Source organism: Carassius gibelio, chromosome A7 (genome assembly GCF_023724105.1).
Source record: "Carassius gibelio isolate Cgi1373 ecotype wild population from Czech Republic chromosome A7, carGib1.2-hapl.c, whole genome shotgun sequence".
Classification (NCBI taxonomy): Eukaryota; Metazoa; Chordata; class Actinopteri; order Cypriniformes; family Cyprinidae; genus Carassius; species Carassius gibelio.
Genome location: NC_068377.1, coordinates 9,366,989 through 9,385,647, shown reverse-complemented (window position 1 = coordinate 9,385,647; position 18,659 = coordinate 9,366,989). Strand labels below are relative to the sequence as shown.

Here is an 18,659-nt window from a genome sequence, read left to right as displayed (position 1 = left end):
ATGGCGTCAACATGATGAATGTAACAAATAGGTTACGTTGACAATACAAATACGAAAAAATACGAATTAATAACAATTTTATGTGATTAAATAGTGAGACAATTATTTTGAACATTTCATTTTGACTGAAAACGCTAACTCTTTAATAGACATTAAAGTCAGGCGATGCATACGCTAAAATAATATAAAACATTTTAATACTTTGTTATCTTTGAATTATATACAAATGTCATACGAATGGCATAACATTTTAATATAAAAACACAAAATAAATAATTTCACAAATCATTAACAAAACAATTAAAAAAGTGATACTGTTGTGAACTGTTAGTTTTTTTCATGTATACATTTTATTTACCCATAAATATACAAATAAACACCATACATTAAGACAACAGATAACATTAAAACATAAATGGCAGACGATGTGAAAATTAAGCACAAAAATAACGTAAATAACGAAGTAATCAAACAACGAAAACATGTGGGCGTGGTCACATTACGTCATCCAAAGAAGTCAGGAAACACACACGTGAAAACAATCTTTGCACAGTATGTGTCAGTTAAACGATATCTTGGATATGTATTGAAAGAATTGTTCGCACCTAAATGGGCTGTATAAAAGCTTCCTATTGTTCTTTGCGCTTAATTTGTGACTTTGAACAGGTCATGTGTCAAGTTGAAGAGGAATATAATGGTCTGGAGTGTAAGCAGGAGAAGATACATGTGCCAACGTGAGTTGGAATTGTAAAACCGCTGCGTGACAACAATTATTTAAGAACCATGGTGGTTTTAATTTTTTTTGGACAAATATGATGCTAATTACACCAGCATCACTGCCGAAATAATTTTATAATTGTACCCACACCACACAGTACTTTGTTGCAAACCTAATGTGGATAGTGTAAGTTACCATGGTAAAGTGATGGTACTTCGATACACGGCGTGATACTGATTCACAACCATATGCTTGCACATTACCATGTGACTAAAATAATACTAGTACCACAGTGATTCACATTTTTGTTCTTATTGACAAATTGCATAAACTTCTTTATGTGTAACATATGTTTCAGGCTTAACAGGACATGTATGAAATGTAAGGAGGAAAGTTCTGTGCTCATTCGTGTCAATAATGCATTTTTCAGGTAGGCGATTCGTTAATCTTTTCAACTTGTCATTTGTACTTTGTGATGAAGTCTCGTCAAAAAACATATGTTTATTAGGTCCTGCTTCAAGGAGTACTTCATACACAAATTTCGGACAATGTTGGGATTGGGAAAGAATCGTGTCATCTTTTCCCAGGAAAAGGTAAATATAAAAAAATTATAATAATAATAATGTAGAGAGAGCATGTCTCTCTTGACTTCCTCTGTTTCATTGGAAATGAAATGAGTTCCACAGTAATTGAAAACCTGAAAATATCATGGGGAAAATATCTGCAGGCTACGCAATCATGGGGAAGACCGCTGATCTGACAGTTTGTCAAGAAAACAATCATTGACACCCATCACAAGGAGGGTAAGCCACAAACATTCATTGCCAAAGAAACTTGCTGTTCACAGAGTGCTGTATCCAAGCATGTTAATAGAAAGTTGAGTGGGAGGAAAAAGTGTGGAAGAAAAAGATGCACAACCAACCGAGAGAACCGCTGCGTTATGATGATTGTCAAGCAAAATTGATTGAAGAATTTGAGTGAACTTCACAAGCAATGGACTGAGGCTGGGGTCAAGACATACAGATGTGTCAAGGAATTTGGCTACAATTGTCATATTCCTCTTGTTAAGCCACTTCTGAACCACAGACAACGTCAGAGCTGGGCTAAGGAGAAGAAGGACTGGACTGTTGCCCAGTGGTCCAAAGTCATCTTTTCAGATGAGAGCAAGTTTTGTATTTTATTTGAAAACCAAGATCCTAGAGTCCGGAGGAAGGGTGGAGAAGCTTATAGCCCAAGTTGCTTGAAGGCCAGTGTTACATTTCAACAGTCTGTGATGATTTGGGGTGCAATGTCGAAAGTCACTGCACCCATTTACCAAGAAATTTTGGAGCACTTCATGCTTCTTTCTGTTGACCAGCTTTTTTGAAGATGCTGATTTAATTTTCCAGCAGGATTTGGCACCTGCCCACACTGCCAAAAGCACCAAAAGTTGGTTAAATGACCATGGTGTTGGTGTGCTTGACTAGCCAGCAATCTCACCAGACCTGAACCCCAGAAAGAATCTATGGGCTATTGTCAACAGGAAAATGAGAAACAAGTGAACAAACAATGCAGATGAGCTGAAGGCCACTGTCAAATCTGGGCTTCCATACCACCTCAGCAGTGCCACAAACTGACCACCTCCAGGCCACACTGAATTGAGGCAGTAATTAAAGCAAAAGGAGCCCCTACCAAGTATTGAGTACATGTACAGTAAATGAACATACTTTCCAGAAGGCCAACAGTTCACATATTTATTTTATTTTTTTTAATTGGTCTAATGAAGTATTCTGATTTGAGATTTTTGTTAAATGTGTGCCAAAATCATCACAATTAAAAGAACCGAAGACTTAAACTACTTCAGTCAGTGTGTATTGAATTTAAGTTTCACAATTTGAGTTGAATTACTGAAATAAATGAACTTTTCCACGACATTCAAATTTGAGCTGCACCTTTCTATCCATTTTGTCTAGTATCCAAAATCATTTAACAAAATGTTATTTTATTTATTTTTGGTGCCCTAAACTGTATTTACTGAAAGTTTCTAATAAGCCTGAAAGAAGACGGTGATGATAATCTAAAATAATCAGGGGTTTATTGAATTATCTTAGTTGTGTATGGTTTCAGACTTCGTATGAACTTTGTCCGAACTTCGACAGAACTACACTTCATCCTGTACTTCGTCTGATGAGCAAAAATTTAACAAGTGTTATTTTAAAGAACCAAAAAAGCAATGAAATAATTACTTCTCAATTACTACTTCTCAACAAAAAAAAACAGAATTAGACATTCTCTTATCGCTTACAAATAAAAAATAACCCATGAAACCACAAAATAATAAAATGTAACAACAATAACAAGCATTGCAAGAGCATGGAAATAATAAGTAATGTAATATATAAAATAAAAACGAAATGAATGCTTAAATTAAATCAATGCTTGAATTAATAATCAAAAGCATAAAATAAAACCCAATGCAAATGTATGGTTGCTCTCTTGAAGCTACATGCTTAGGTTGTTATCTGATCCTTAGATCCTTTAACATCTACACTGGCCGCTCATTTCCTCCGTTTCAGTTGAACTTAAATGAGTTGTTTGTTCACTGGCCTTCACATGAATTGCTCTTCTTAGGTTCTTCTTGCTGTTTCTGGTGGCACAGCCTTTTCTTGCATGATGTTCGCATAGGTTCAAGAGGTAAATACATAATTTTTTTTCTTGCTCTCCATAAACTCTTCTGAAATAAAATGAACCATAGTGGTGGAAGGTGGTGAAGTTGGATTTAGGAACACTGTGGCTTTTTTGCATAAAACTTAAAGTGGTCTACCAGCTCTTAATAGCTTGGCCAGTATAATTTGACAGGTTGACAGTGACCTTAAAAGAGTATAGTCTGGTTGAGCTACCATATAGAACAAGCTTGAAACCATGTAAAACAAGCTACAGTACCATATTCCAGCAGTCTCTGTGCTTCTAGTTTGGTTTATTTTATTTTTAGATCATTTTGGACAAATAAAAACTGGATACCTACTGAACCTGGTTTCTCTCCAGAATTATTTTTTATGCCTCCTCTACTGTCACAGTTTATATTTGTCAAGCTGCTTTGACACACACTACATGAAAAGATGTCTATACGGACCAGTAAACTCCTTTGACAGATATTTCTGCAGATTTTCAGAAATATCTGGGAGTATTACTGACCAGGCACGGGAAATATCATGGGTCCGTATACTGCAGAATATTTACCAAGTTGGTTGTATGTTTCTGCGGTACTCTTCCATGCAACAGCAATTTTTTGCCATGGCAGGTAATCCCCCCAGAACACTTTTTTTCAGAGGCCATTCACACCTTTGTGACTCCATTCCTCACTGTAGATCCTGTGTGGATCCACATCAACAACATATTCCTCATCTTACATTGAGTTCCACCATTTCTGTCCTCCACAATGCTCTTTCTGTGTTTGTCCATGTTGACCAACAACTGCAAAAAAAAGTGTTGTTGACAATAATCACTACAGGCTAATAGTCCATTTAAGAAGTTACTTCATGTCGATTTCTGAAGTTAGTGTTGCCTCTCTTAGGCTTTTTTGCCACAACCGTGAGTATTTCAGCCGGACATTTCTAGAGTGCAACTATCAAAACTTCTTCCTCATAGCCTCATCATAAGTCTCGCAGGATACCTAAAAGACATGAAAATATTTATACAAAATACAAAAATGCATAATAAACATTGCAACAACCTTCTGAACTTTTGATACCATTTATAATCTCTGCAGATGAGTTGAGCCAGTCTTGTGTGTAGGATATTGTAGAAGAGAAGAAACATTGTCTGAGAAAAATTACAGCATAAATATACACTGTCGGTCCAAAACAAAAAGGTCACCTCCTGGATTTAACTAAGCAAATAGGTAAGATCCTCCCATTGGATAGTTACTGCATGCATGAATATGTGCCCAAAGAATGAGGTCAGCTGACTACCTGAATATACTGAATGACCAGGTTATTCCATCAATTCATTTTTTCTTCACTGATGGCAAGGGCATATTCCAAAATGACCTTGCCAGGATTCATCGGACTCAAATTGTGAAAAAGTGATTCAGGGAGCATGCAACAACATCATTTTAACACATGGATTGGCCACCAGAGAGTCCAGAGTCAGACCTTATTCCCATTAAGAATCTTTGGGATGTGCTGGAGAATACTTTGAACAGTGGTCCAATTCTTCCATCATCAATACAAGATCTTGATGAAAAATGTATGCAATTCTGGACAGGAAAAAATGTTATGACATTGCAGAAGCCTATCGAAATGATGCCTTGGCGAATGCATGTCGTAATCAAAGCTAAAGGCGAAGTCGTGGCCTATTGGGGAAGTCGTGGCCTAGTGGTTAGAGAGTTTGACTCCTAACCCTAGGGTTGTTGGTTTGAATCTTGGGCCGGCAATACCATGACTTAGGTGCTCTTGAGCAAGGCACCAAACCCAAAATTGCTCCCCGGGTGCCGAAGCATAAATAGCTGCCCACTGCTCCGGGTGTGTGTTCATGGTTTGTGTGTGTTCACTGCTGTGTGTGTGTGCACTTTGGATGGGTTAAATGCAGAGCACGAATTCTGAGTATGGGTCACCATACTTGCCTGAATATCACTTTAAAGGAATTTTCACTTAATATATTTAATATATAAGTTACAGCTAAACTTGAGTTCAATAATATCAATATAATATTTTGAGGTTGTTTAGTCATTAACATATGAAAGGTCTGACAGCCACCAGTTCTCACAACCAGAAGGGTTTCAGCTGTTTCTTAAAATTTACTATTATGTGTAAATTGGTTCAGGTAATTTCCACATACTTCTGGCAAACCTGAAATTACATGGGAGTTTACCAAGGCCAGATATGATCAGATTTGATACTTTTCATGTAGTGAGACTATGTTTGCTGTATAAAGCACATAATGAATAAATGTGAGTCACGATGCTCTCCAAAAGATAAGATTTGTGCCCTGGAATCATATACATTGATGGTAAATCTCTTTGACTTGGATAAATAGGACATTATTCCTGGTTTTTTAACATTGAATGGTTGGCAATATTTTAAATTGTGCATGGTATTTATTAGATGGCGGAGCTTATAGCTGGAGTGTAGAGGATCGGCAGATGTCTATAGTCTATAGAGCATCACAGTCCCGCCCACAGCTGGGGCCGGAAGTAAAAATTCTATACAATTTCTGCATTGACAGTTGGGGTATAAGCCATAAAAACGTAACCATACATGGTAGACTTAAAACCAGCTACGGCTGTACTAAGCGATAGTATATGCTCGTATAAATGCCAAAGGTTCATGGGACACTAACCTTGTTTTGAGATAAATGCCTTTTATTCGCGATGTCTTGGATAAGCACTTCATAATGGATTTTCTCTTAATTTTTACACTCGAAATTATGTTACATGCTTATGAGTTCAGCCGTAGCTGGTTATCCTCAGACATGCTCTAAAACTCTTTAGATACAGATTTTTCTGAAAGTCAATGGGAGAATTGAATGGGAAATTGACTTCCGGCACCAAAGCTCTCTCAGGCTGTGGGCGGCACTGTGATGCTCTATTGCTCAGCTGAAGAGCATCTTCACAGAAACTGGTTTCCCTTACTTTATAGTTCTTTAGAGCCGGTAAACAGTCTGAGACCCAACTCATTAACATCTGTGTACCAATTAAAATCAAATAATCATTCAAGACTTAAATGACATGAATCACACCATTAGCTGTGGTTCTTTCAGGGCATCACTTTGAACGTTTGTTATGAGTGAGACTGACTGGTGAAATTCTTTGTCCTTGACTGTGTGTCTCAGGTTTTCAATCTGCCCACTGAGGTCGAGTAATTTTTTGGGTGGACTTACCCTTTAAGTGTAAGTAAATGTATCTGTTCACCTTGGATCCTTTTACACTAATAGAGATCCTTGTTGATTTTTAGCCATAAAAATACAACTCAGAAATTATTTTAGATTGTGAGCAGCCTTGCAGTTTCAAAGTTGCTTGCCCAATGCTGTATCAGAACTGAAAAGCACAAAATGATGCACAGTCGTAAAGTGACAAGATTCTAGCAACAAACAATTTTCCACACCAAACACGTCACAGCTGCAAGACACTACTAAATCAATAACAAATCACAGCCAGTCAGAAGAGCGTGTTGGCAGGCAATGTTATAGTTGTTTGTTCACATAGAGTCCTTGAAGTTATTTTCAATATCTGAGGTAAATTTTATTGTCACTATCATTATCACGTGTAAAAGATGGCTTTTATCATCATGTCTGGTTAGGACCCAGTGTAAGACCTTACTTGATTGTAGCTAATTTCTCAAAATATTTACTTGACTATACTGTAGTTCAGCTACTTTAGATTATAAGTAGATTTACAGGCAGTAACGTCTCTTTGAAGTGCAAAAACAACACAACTGCATTTAAAGTGTCAAGCACAAGATATTAGCACTTCCCTTATGAAACAAAAATATATTGCAGTATATTGGAAAATATCATGTATATTAGGCATATATTCTATATATGTATTTTTTCCAATATATTGCAATATATTGAAAGCGGCAATCATTTGTATGTTTTGCAATATATTATATATGTATCATCAATATATTATTAAATGTATTCAAATATATAAAATCTTAGAAAATAAAAAAGGAAAATAATATATATTACAATATATTACAATATATTTTAAGAAATATATTGGTAAATATATTTTACTTTCGTAAGGGTTTGTGTTTTACTTATTTATTTATTTTTTATATTATGACAGTGAAAAGCTGAGTCATCTTCCTTGAGTAGTTTTATGGTACATTCCTGATGCTTTCATAGTCTTTCTTTGCTCATGCACTTTTGCATGACGTTAGACTGAATCATCACTGAAGAACTGGATGTTTGAAGTCTGTTTGAGTGTTCAGTCAGTTCTGAAGCCTATAACTATAACTAACAGTTAAGAAGACAGTATATGGAGGATATTGCTAAATGTGTCCTTTTAATATTCAGCTCTCCAACTGAAATCTAGAAGAGATGTGACTGGCTTTATCCACTGTGCAGTATGAAAAATAAGTATTCATTCCCAATGATTTTAGTGGAAGATACAAAGCACTTTATATAGTAATTGCTGTCTTTAGCCACTTTATTTAGACAGTTTAGTCTATTTGGGCCTTGTCGGTTGAGTAGTTTCATTACCATTTTTCTTTCTCTCTCTTTTTCTGTATGACAGCATTAAAGGGGTCATATGATGTTGCTAAAAATAACATTATTGTGTGTATTTGGTGTAATGCAATGTGGTTATGTGGTTTAAGGTTCATAAAACATATTGTTTTTCACATAATGTACATTATTGTTTCTCCTCTATGCCCCCTACTTTCTTAAACGCATCGATTTTTACAAAGCTCATAATTCTGAAAAGTGAGGTGTGTTCTGATTGGCCAATATCCAGTGCGTTGTGATTGGCAGAATACCTCAGGTGTGTGACAGAAATGCCCCTTATCAAATTGTGATGTCATGTGTCCAAGCGTGCCAAGACAAAAACAATAAAACACATTACAAATATGCCATTTGTTGCATCCAGTGGGGACATAATTACTTTTTATAAATAATATAAATATTATTTAAAGGAGCATTGCATAGGTTCTGAAGTTTCTAACCGTTAGAGGAACTGCAGCCAGTCTCATGTTCGTTCTCAGTGCGCACGCTCGTACGAGCACCACCAATTCAACTAGGGTTGCTGCAGCAACCACTGATGCCGGTCGCTCTCTCTTTTTGCCACACTAGATATGTTTTTTGTTTTTTTTTTACTTACGAGGAGTGTCCGTGGGTGTCTGAATTGTGCTGCCGGAGGCTGGTCGCTTCTTTCCATCCACAGAGTCCATCTGAAAACACTATTGCCGCTGCTTAATATAATGGCTGGCGTGCCGTACGGTTGTAAGCCCAAGTAGACGAGAACGCGCATGATGTCACATTTAGTGAATTTTCGCGCCTATTCGGGCCCGACTCCTCCATAAACAATTGAGCCTACAGGCTGATAGAGGCAACCGTGGTGGACAGTCGAGGTGTCATTCTTTTTTTTACATCATGGTTGGCTCATACATGTACAAATGAAAACTCTATCTTAAAGATTTTTTTTAAGTAAAAACCTCCACATAGCTCCTTTAAGTACCGGTGGTACCGAGTACCCGGTCAACCCAGTTCTTGACGCATACAGTGCTATGATTTCCGCGAAGCAGCAAACGCGGACGGAATCTCAAAATCCAGTCATGAAAATGAAACTTACATTTTAATATGGACAGTCACGGAATTTGTCAAAGTTAGCATATATTAATCAAATCAAATCTCCATATGGACCAGTATCTGTAAATGTTAAGCCGCAACAATGTTGCTTGAAATATGAATCCTGCATGTTCTGCGTGTCTCTGTGTGAATGAATGAATGGCCGAGACATGTGGGTTTGTTTACTACATAGACTGAAGCACATGACGCTTGCAGTAATTTCAGCATCTGCCTTCTCAATGAGGACATAAATACATAAACAACATCACCAGAACTGTTCACAAGCATTTTACCATTTCATTCGAGTAAAACCAGTGTCAGTTTAAAAGTATTCACGGTAACCTTACATACATAAAGGCATTGTGCTAGAAATATTACTATTATTTAGTAGAATGTATGTGATACTGCTACTACTGTTGAAAAAATTTATAAAACTTTTTAAAGTAATAAATCACACAATATTTCTACCATTTTTAATTTTAATAGCAAATCCCCTTTATTTACCAAAAAATTAAATGTGTTTAAATTTCATTAAAAGACAAATTAAATTTGGGTGAAACTTGTTTACTGTTTTTTATAATTTCTTACTTTTAGAAAAACTTTAAAGACAATTGTAAATTAGTCTAAAGAATGGCATTATTTGTTTTTTATTAGCATATTTTTGTGTTTTTCTTTGGTACCGAAAACCATGGATTTTCACTGGTATTGGTACCGAATACTGAAATTTTGGTACCGTGACAACACTAACTAGTACTTTCTTTTTATGTATTGTGATGGATAGCGCTGCGTAAACATAAAACCATGTCTGCATTTGTGATCTGAGAAATGACAAACAACAAGTGCTACTCTACACTGCTCAAAACTCCGGTTCGAATCACCAGTGGCAAATCTTTTAAATATGTAATATACTTACAGACTGAGAGTCAGAACAGCCGGCATTGTAGTTTCTCTTCCAGGATCACGAAACAGTCCTCCATAAAATGCACTGCACACATCTGAATATTTGGGTTGAACTGTTCTGGAACAGTGTTGTAAATACAACTTAACCACTGATTTCTAGATGTGCCTTCTTTTGGAAGGCCAAACAAAGTATTTTCGCTTTCACAACTAAACAAACAGTGTCTCCACAACATGGAGGCAGCGTAGCACCAACAACAAAGTTACACCTTTTTACTTTGTGTGAACATTTGAGGGCTGTTATGCAAATCTTCCCACATCGTGACGTAGACATGAGGGTGTGTTTGAATGAGCCGTTTCAGGAGGGCATAGACAAGTCTTAACTTTTATTTAGAATATCTCTTTAGGTTTAAGACTTTAGTCTTTGCAACATTAGGGATCTTATCTATTCACGAATGGCTTGAAACACACTGAAATCGCATCATATGACCCATTTAAGAGATTTTACAGACTCGTCAGATTTAACCTTTTTAGAAAAATAGCAGGTTCAAATATAGATTCAGGAATTTGTTTACATTTCTTAAATGTGTTAACAGAAATGAACATGTGGCATTTTATATTTTAGAATAGTGCTTTACAGACTTTTTTTTTTTGTTAGACAGATCCCTTTTACCTAAAATATATGCTTGAAATAACCCTTTGAGTGTCACGGTAGGGTTTAGATGAAACACAAAGAGAGGGTGGATCCAAGTGCAGGTAAGGGATTTATTTAAACGGAAGGGTAAATACAAAATAAACAGTCATGAGAGGCAAACAAAAACCAAAAGAGGGAACCGGATGAAACGGGGAACTCAGAAGAACAAGAAGGTAGAGGAAGTCTCGGGGAACGAGAGCATGAGACACAAAGGGTAAGGACTCCATGATGACAACAGAGAAAGACAGCTCTATAAAGGGAAACTAAATGACAGAGTATTGTCAACACCTGTGCGATTCTAATTGGAGTGCAATTACTGTGAAGACACAACCAGACTAGCGGAATTAAAGTGCCTATGGTGAAGTGCCTAAGGGGAAGTGAGCTCACTAGGGAACACCCAGGAAAACAAAGACTGGCAGCGTGACATTACCCCCTCCCCTACGGAGCAGCTACCAGATGCTCCACCTAAACCCAGGAAAACCCCAACAGAAAAAGAGGCAGGAGGGAGGTGGAACGGCGGCGGACCAGGGGGAGGGACAGAAAACAGGGACAGGAGCAACCAGGAGAAATGGAAAGGTGCAACACAAAACAAGGAGTCCAGGAGGGAGGCGGACAGGTGGAGGCTCAGGGGGAGGGAAGGAGGGCCAGACTAAACTAAAAGGAACAGACAGAAACAGAACTCAAAAAACACAAAACATAAGTCCATGAAGGACATGTTGAGGCGTCCACCAGGACGGAGCAGATGACCACCACAGCCGTGTGGTCAAGGCCAGAGCCCTCCAGGGCGGAGCGGAAGACCACCACGGCCTTGTGGTCAAAGTCAAAGCCCTCCAGGGCGGAGCGGAAGACCACCACGTCTTTGTGGTCGAGGCCGGAGTCCACCAGGGCGGAGCAGAAGACCACCACGTCCTCATGGTCACCGCCAGAGTCCCCCAGATCGGAGCGGACGACCACCACGTCCTCGTGGTCACCGCCAGAGTCCCCCAGGGCGGAGCGGACGACCACCACGTCCTCGTGGTCACCGCCCGAGTCCCCCAGGGTGGAGCGGACGACCACCACGTCCTCGTGGTCACCGCCAGAGTCCCCCAAGGCGGAGCAGAAGACCACCACGGCCTTGTGGTCACCGCCTCGGGAACTGCATCGGGCACCGCCTCGGGAACTGCATCGGGCACCGCCTCGGGAACTGCATCGGGCACCGCCTCGGGAACTGCATCGGGCACCGCCTCGGGAACTGCATCGGGCACCGCCTCGGGAACTGCATCGGGCACCGCCTCGGGAACTGCATCGGGCACCGCCTCGGGAACTGCATCGGGCACCGCCTCGGGAATAGCCTCGGGCACCGCCTCGAGCACCGCCTCGGGCACCGCCTCGAGCACCGCCTCGGGAACCGCATCGGGCACCGCCTCGGGAACCGCATCGGGCACCGCCTCGGGAACCGCATCGGGCACCGCCTCGGGAACAGCATCGGGCACCGCCTCGGGAACAGCATCGGGCACCGCCTCGGGAACAGCATCGGGCACCGCCTCGGGAACAGCATCGGGCACCGCCTCGGGAACAGCATCGGGCACCGCCTCGGGAACAGCCTCGGGAACTGCATCGGGCACCGCCTCGGGAACTGCATCGGGCACCGCCTCGGGAACTGCATCGGGCACCGCCTCGGGAACAGCCTCGGGCACCGCCTCGAGCACCGCCTCGGGAACAGCATCGGGCACCGCCTCGGGAACAGCATCGGGTACCTCCTCGGGAACAGCCTCGGGAACTGCATCGGGCACCGCCTCGGGAACAGCATCGGGCACCGCCTCGGGAACAGCATCGGGCACCGCCTCGGGAACAGCATCGGGCACCGCCTCGGGAACAGCATCGGGTACCTCCTCGGGAACAGCCTCGGGAACTGCATCGAGCACCGCCTCGGGAACTGCATCGGGCACCGCCTCGGGAACTGCATCGGGCACCGCCTCGGGAACAGCCTCGGGCACCGCCTCGAGCACCGCCTCGGGAACTGCATCGGGCACCGCCTCGGGAACTGCATCGAGCACCGCCTCGGGAACTGCATCGGGCACCGCCTCGGGAACTGCATCGGGCACCGCCTCGGGAACTGCATCGGGCACCGCCTCGGGAACAGCCTCGGGAACTGCATCGAGCACCGCCTCGGGAACTGCATCGGGCACCGCCTCGGGAACTGCATCGGGCACCGCCTCGGGAACAGCCTCGGGCACCGCCTCGAGCATCGCCTCGGGAACTGCATCGGGCACCGCCTCGGGAACTGCATCGGGCACCGCCTCGGGAACTGCATCGGGCACCGCCTCGGGAACTGCATCGGGCACCGCCTCGGGAACAGCATCGGGCACCGCCTCGGGAACAGCATCGGGCACCGCCTCGGGAACAGCATCGGGTACCTCCTCGGGAACAGCCTCGGGAACTGCATCGAGCACCGCCTCGGGAACTGCATCGGGCACCGCCTCGGGAACTGCCTCGGGCACCGCCTCGGGAACTGCCTCGGGCACCGCCTCGGGAACAGCCTCGGGCACCGCCTCGAGCACCGCCTCGGGAACTGCATCGGGCACCGCCTCGGGAACTGCATCGAGCACCGCCTCGGGAACTGCATCGGGCACCGCCTCGGGAACTGCATCGGGCACCGCCTCGGGAACAGCATCGGGCACCGCCTCGGGAACAGCATCGGGCACCGCCTCGGGAACAGCATCGGGCACCGCCTCGGGAACTGCATCGGGCACCGCCTCGGGAACAGCATCGAGCACCGCCTCGGGAACAGCATCGGGCACCGCCTCGGGAACAGCATCGGGCACCGCCTCGGGAACTGCATCGGGCACCGCCTCGGGAACTGCATCGGGCACCGCCTCGGGAACTGCATCGGGCACCGCCTCGGGAACAGCATCGGGCACCGCCTCGGGAACTGCATCGGGCACCGCCTCGGGAACTGCATCAGGCACCGCCTCGGGAACAGCCTCGGCCTCCGGAGCAGCAGCGGGCACCGCATTGGGAACGACCTCGGCCACCGCCCCGGCCTCCGGAACAGCAACGGGAACCGCATCGGGAACGGCCTCGGCCACCGCCTCGGCCTCCGGAACAGCAGCGGGCACCGCCTCGGCCTCCGGAACAGTAGCGGGCATCGCATCGGGAACGGCCTCGGCCACCGCCTCGGCCTCCGGAACAGCAACGGGAACCGCATCGGGAACGACCTCGGCCACCGCCTCGGCCTCCGGAACAGCAGCGGGCACCGCCTCGGCCTCCAGAACCGCAACGGGCACCGCATCGGGAACAGCCTCAGCCACCGCCTCCGAAACAGCAGTGGGCACCGCATCGGGAATGGCCTCATGGATGGCAGCGGCCCGCTCGGGAACGTTCTCCGGGTCCTGAGGAACAGTAGCTGCCTGTCTCCTCCTCCGCCCTCTACGATGGAGAGTCGGTGGCGTTGAGTCGGCCATCTTGTGCTGTGGTGCTGGGCTGGCAGCCATCCTGGGCTGTGGCGCTAGGCTGGCGGCCATCCTGGGCTGTGTCGCTAGGCTGGCGGCCATCTTGGGCTGTGGCGCTAGGCTGGCGGCCATCTTGGGCTGTGGCGCTAGGCTGGCAGCCACCTTGGGCTGTGGCGCTAGGCTGGCGGCCATCTTAGGCTGTGGCGCTAGGCTGGCGGCCATCTTGTGCTGTGGGGCTGAGTTGGCAGCAATCTTGTGCTGTGGGACTGAGCTGGCGGCCATCTTGTGCTGTGGCGCTGAGCTGGCGGCCATTTGGTGCCGCTGTACAGGACTGGCGGCCATCTGGTACCACGGCGCTGGCTCAGCCGATCTGCATTTCCCCTCTCCTCTCGGGACATCTTGGGGAAATGGCCGCCCCCATCCGAATCTCGGATCGATGGGAGGCCACAGTGGCGATCGCTGCCGGACATCCTCTCGACCGCTTGCTCCGGAGCGACCTCCCCTGGTCCCCCGGAACACCACTAGGCGAGAGCCCTCAAAACCATTACGCTTGCTGGCTGATGAGTACATGGCAGCAGACATACCGCTGGATCCTTGACGATGGAGTCCTTCTGTCACGGTAGGGTTTAGATGAAACACAAAGAGAGGGTGGATCCAAGTGCAGGTAAGGGATTTATTTAAACGGAAGGGTAAATACAAAATAAACAGTCATGAGAGACAAACAAAAACCAAAAGAGGGAACCGGATGAAACGGGGAACTCAGAAGAACAAGAAGGTAGAGGAAGTCTCGGGGAACGAGAGCATGAGACACAAAGGGTAAGGACTCCATGATGACAACAGAGAAAGACAGCTCTATAAAGGGAAACTAAATGACAGAGTATTGTCAACACCTGTGCGATTCTAATTGGAGTGCAATTACTGTGAAGACACAACCAGACTAGCGGAATTAAAGTGCCTATGGTGAAGTGCCTAAGGGGAAGTGAGCTCACTAGGGAACACCCAGGAAAACAAAGACTGGCAGCGTGACATTTGAGATTTTGTTTTGTATTGAAAACTTTCACAACACATTTGCATGTTCAAAAATCTATGATGCTGGTTATTGGATCATGAAGTTAGACCAATAAAGTATTTATTATTTATTATTATTATTATTGTTTTAATTGATCATTTTTTATTAAAAACTATTTAATTTACTATTTATTTTGCTTTCCTTTAATTTGTAACTTTTCGTCAACTCATGAACCCCCAGTATTTTTGTTTATTTTTTTATTTTATGTAATAAAAATAATGTTGGTTTAGTAGATAATCTAACACTTTGTTTTAGCTTTAGTTAACTAAAATAACACTACAGAATATTTATGATAGCATAATGCCACTATTGACCTCAAGTGCATTGTAGAATCACTGAACCAGTCATAATCAAGAATTCAACAATGCCCTGCTAAAAAAGGTTTCAGTTTAGAAATGTTTATTGTTACAGACAGGACCTGATCTGCATATTACCCGTGAGAACGGCTAATCGAAGGTCATGATGGGAGATAGCTGCTGTCAAACTGCTCAGTAATATCGCTCTGGGTCACGGAGCAGCACTGGCTCCAGATGAGGTGAACAAGTTTGTTCTGAGCTGTCTGACGATTAAAAAAAACATACCCAAATGTTTGTTATATTAACAGGAAGCTGTTTTATAGGGTTTCTCTGATCCTCGGTATGTGGATGTGGTGATAGTGCGGCCCATGAAAGACTATCCATCCAAAGATACGCCTTCTACAGCAGAATGTTTAATGTGCCCTCAGTTTTTATCTCAGGACTGGATACCAGGGTGAGAGTCTGTCATCAGGCCAAGAATAATGTCCCCCAGTGGTTCCTACATCAATGTCAGTTCTTCTCTGCTGCTATCATCATTACTCCTTTATTCATGCATATTTCTGGTGCTACTGTACGTCTTATTTTATTGAGTCAAAGATTAATTTTGGGGATACATGTGATCATAATCCCTGGGAACATGTGTTAGGAAAAATTGTTAGACTGAATGCAATGTAAGTCGCTTTGGATAGAAGTGTCTGCTAAATGCATAAATGTAATTTTAATTTAATTTAATACATCACAGCCTGTTTTTCCTGTTGATTTTGATACCATGTCAAGTTGAGCTACTGACTAACTAGTCCTCTTTGATTGATTCTCATGGAATTGTGCAAAATTGTCTAGTTCTCATGACAATTATACAGTAATAACAACAACAATTTTGATAGTATTAGGTAGTATTAGAGTAGTAAATATGTCACTATGCAAACATATTTGTTTCAAAATTGTCTTTCTTTATACAAAATTGGTTTTCTTTTGATTGTGGTTTGAATTTTTAACATTTCTGGTAAGGGGTAGATTGGTTTCACCTTCTACTTTGCCAGAAAACATTTTTGAGGATATGTATTTTATTTTATTTTTTTTAAGTCTATGATACCACAGACCTCCTCCTCATTTCCTATGTTGCCCGGCCTACTAAAGTTCATGCAACTCAGCAAGTGTGCTAGAGCGCTTTAAGATGGATTCCCCCGGTAGGCTTTTAGTGTCTTAAGTTGTGTCCTGTACTGCCATAAACACTGTAGTCAAATCTGAGTTCCTGTGCAATTATTAAATAAATAATGAAACTACTTCAAATAGTTAATCAAAGTTTTCTGTCATGGGTTGTCCAGAAAACTCTGGAAATGTCTCAAATGGATTCCAATTGAATCGGATTGACAGTTCCAGAAAGTGCTTGCTGTTTTTCTGCCATTCATATATCAAATGATATGCATCTATAAAGCCGGTAACTGAATGTTGTCTTCTCAACCTTTTTACTTCGTGTGATATTGAGATCCCAAAATCACACATGAGTTATTCAAAGTAGATTTGAAACTTTGTTACCTGAAACAGCAGATCTGGTTCCAGTCTTTTCCATAATGATTTTGCACTTGACTCAGGAAAATGAAGGCTACAATATGAGACTTGACTTTGATGAAACTCCTGTTTCATTTCAGACCCACGATAAAGCCAGCATCCAGAGACTGACAGAGAGTTTGGTCACCAATCTTCAGGCAGCCCTCCACTGTTAGCACTATCTACAGGTAACTGATCTGAAAGCAATGCCTCTGAACCTGAATTCAGCTGATTTACTCTCAAAGTCCAACTGCTGAAGCTGCCTCCAAGTGCCTGCTGGGTCTCTGTGCTCTCGACACGAAAGCAGGCAGATTATACACCTAACAAAGTTCCTGTTTATGTCACATGTTGACATCGTCAGGGTTTGATTTGCAGTTGAGATTGATCTAGAAACGTTGTTTTTTTTGTTTTTTGTTTTTCATTAAGATATCGGTTTTGTTGTATTGCATCCACTGATAAATGAATCGCACAGACTCATAGTCACATAGTTGAAATCAGATCTGTCAGAGAAGCCTTAATGGACCCATAGATTAATGTAGAGGAAGCCAATTCCATCTCAAAGACCTAACTTTACAATAATGAAATAAAAATGCCTTTGATGAGTGCATGTTGGAAATAATTGAATTCTCTCTTTTTTGCCTATGCTCATTAGTCTCATAAAACTGCCATCGGATGTCATTTACTTGCACTGTGGAACATACAAGCGCTGTGGAAATAAATGCATCTCCTCAAGCGATTGCATAAGTGCATAGAAATTCATGGGGCATAATACACATTAATACACAATAGATGCATTAAAAAACTTAAAGTTTGATGAGATGTGGGTGTCATTTGCTGCCAGATTCCCCCGGTAGGCTTTTAGTGTCTTAAGTTATGTCCTGTGCTGACGTGGGCAAACATTCAGTCAAATCTGAGTCACTGTGCAATTATAAAGAAAAAATATATATTTATGAATTGCTCATTACAGTTTGTCTGTGATGGGTTGTCCAGAAAACTCAAGTGATTGCACTACAGAGTGAGTTTTATGTAAGTGTGTAGAAATTCATGATGTAAAATAGACAGATGAATTAAAAAAGTTTGTTGATGAAATGTGGGTGTCATTTGCTGCCACATAGGACTGTAAATTTTGACACTTATGGAAAAATGTTCCAAAAACCAGCTTCACTGTAAACCTGTAAGGTTTTGAGTTTTAAACAGGCTTTTTTTCCAGATAAAGCTTCTGCTTTCAATGCTGCTTTGGTTTCTGAACAGCTATCCCAGATTAAACTTCAGGACCTGTCTGTAGATGCACCAGCACGGTCAGCAGAGGAGGGTCAGAGATGCTCAAACAGATACATTCCACCTCTAACTTTTTGAAAAAATTGTATTCTTTTTGAAGTTTTAGTTTAAGGTGAGTCATCAGTTGGAATGTATTTGATGCTTTAAGATTTGATTTCTGAATTGTATTTCAGGAAGGTCAGGACGTGAAGACACTAATGTGTTACAGCTGTAGACTCACTGTCAAAGACATGGAGAGTCTGACACAAGCTCAGCACTCCTGGGCCATTCATGTTGTCCAATCATTTTGAATACTGTACTCAAATAAAATTTGTTATGTGCTAGATGACATGGCATCACAGCAGTTTCTCATGTCATATAAAATATTGTTCTATATATTTTTCTAATTTCTATTACCGGTATATTTCAGATTTTAAATAACTTAATTTAGAGACTACATGGAATGTGTATTTATATACTG

General features: G+C 42.6%; 2 protein-coding genes across 5 annotated transcripts; one reads left to right on the top strand and one right to left on the bottom strand.

Moving 5' to 3' along the window:
- Window positions 1-496: 496 nt before the first annotated feature.
- On the top strand, window positions 497-18,596 carry LOC128016591 (cytoplasmic tRNA 2-thiolation protein 2). 4 transcript variants are annotated; one of them, XR_008184212.1, is made up of 7 exons: window positions 559-734; window positions 1,077-1,148; window positions 1,227-1,311; window positions 1,446-1,521; window positions 15,489-15,612; window positions 15,697-15,827; window positions 17,023-18,596. XR_008184212.1 is itself a non-coding variant. In XM_052601225.1 (4 exons), exons 1-4 carry the CDS (start codon window positions 610-612, stop codon window positions 1,476-1,478), a joined length of 315 nt encoding a protein of 104 aa, XP_052457185.1. In that variant the 5' UTR covers window positions 559-609; the 3' UTR covers window positions 1,479-2,631. The 4 variants fall into 4 exon arrangements, 1 of the variants encoding a protein (XP_052457185.1); XR_008184213.1 differs by lacking the exons at window positions 15,489-15,612; window positions 15,697-15,827; window positions 17,023-18,596 and adding an exon at window positions 497-552 and having other exon boundaries at window positions 667-734; window positions 1,446-2,631; XR_008184211.1 differs by lacking the exons at window positions 15,489-15,612; window positions 15,697-15,827 and having other exon boundaries at window positions 17,023-18,594.
- LOC128016582 (titin-like) lies at window positions 10,850-14,863 on the bottom strand. The gene is made up of 2 exons (XM_052601208.1): window positions 14,171-14,863; window positions 10,850-14,140 (listed from the first exon to the last, which is right to left on the bottom strand). Exons 1-2 carry the CDS (start codon window positions 14,588-14,590, stop codon window positions 11,258-11,260), a joined length of 3,303 nt encoding a protein of 1,100 aa, XP_052457168.1. The 5' UTR covers window positions 14,591-14,863; the 3' UTR covers window positions 10,850-11,257.
- Window positions 18,597-18,659: the final 63 nt, after the last annotated feature.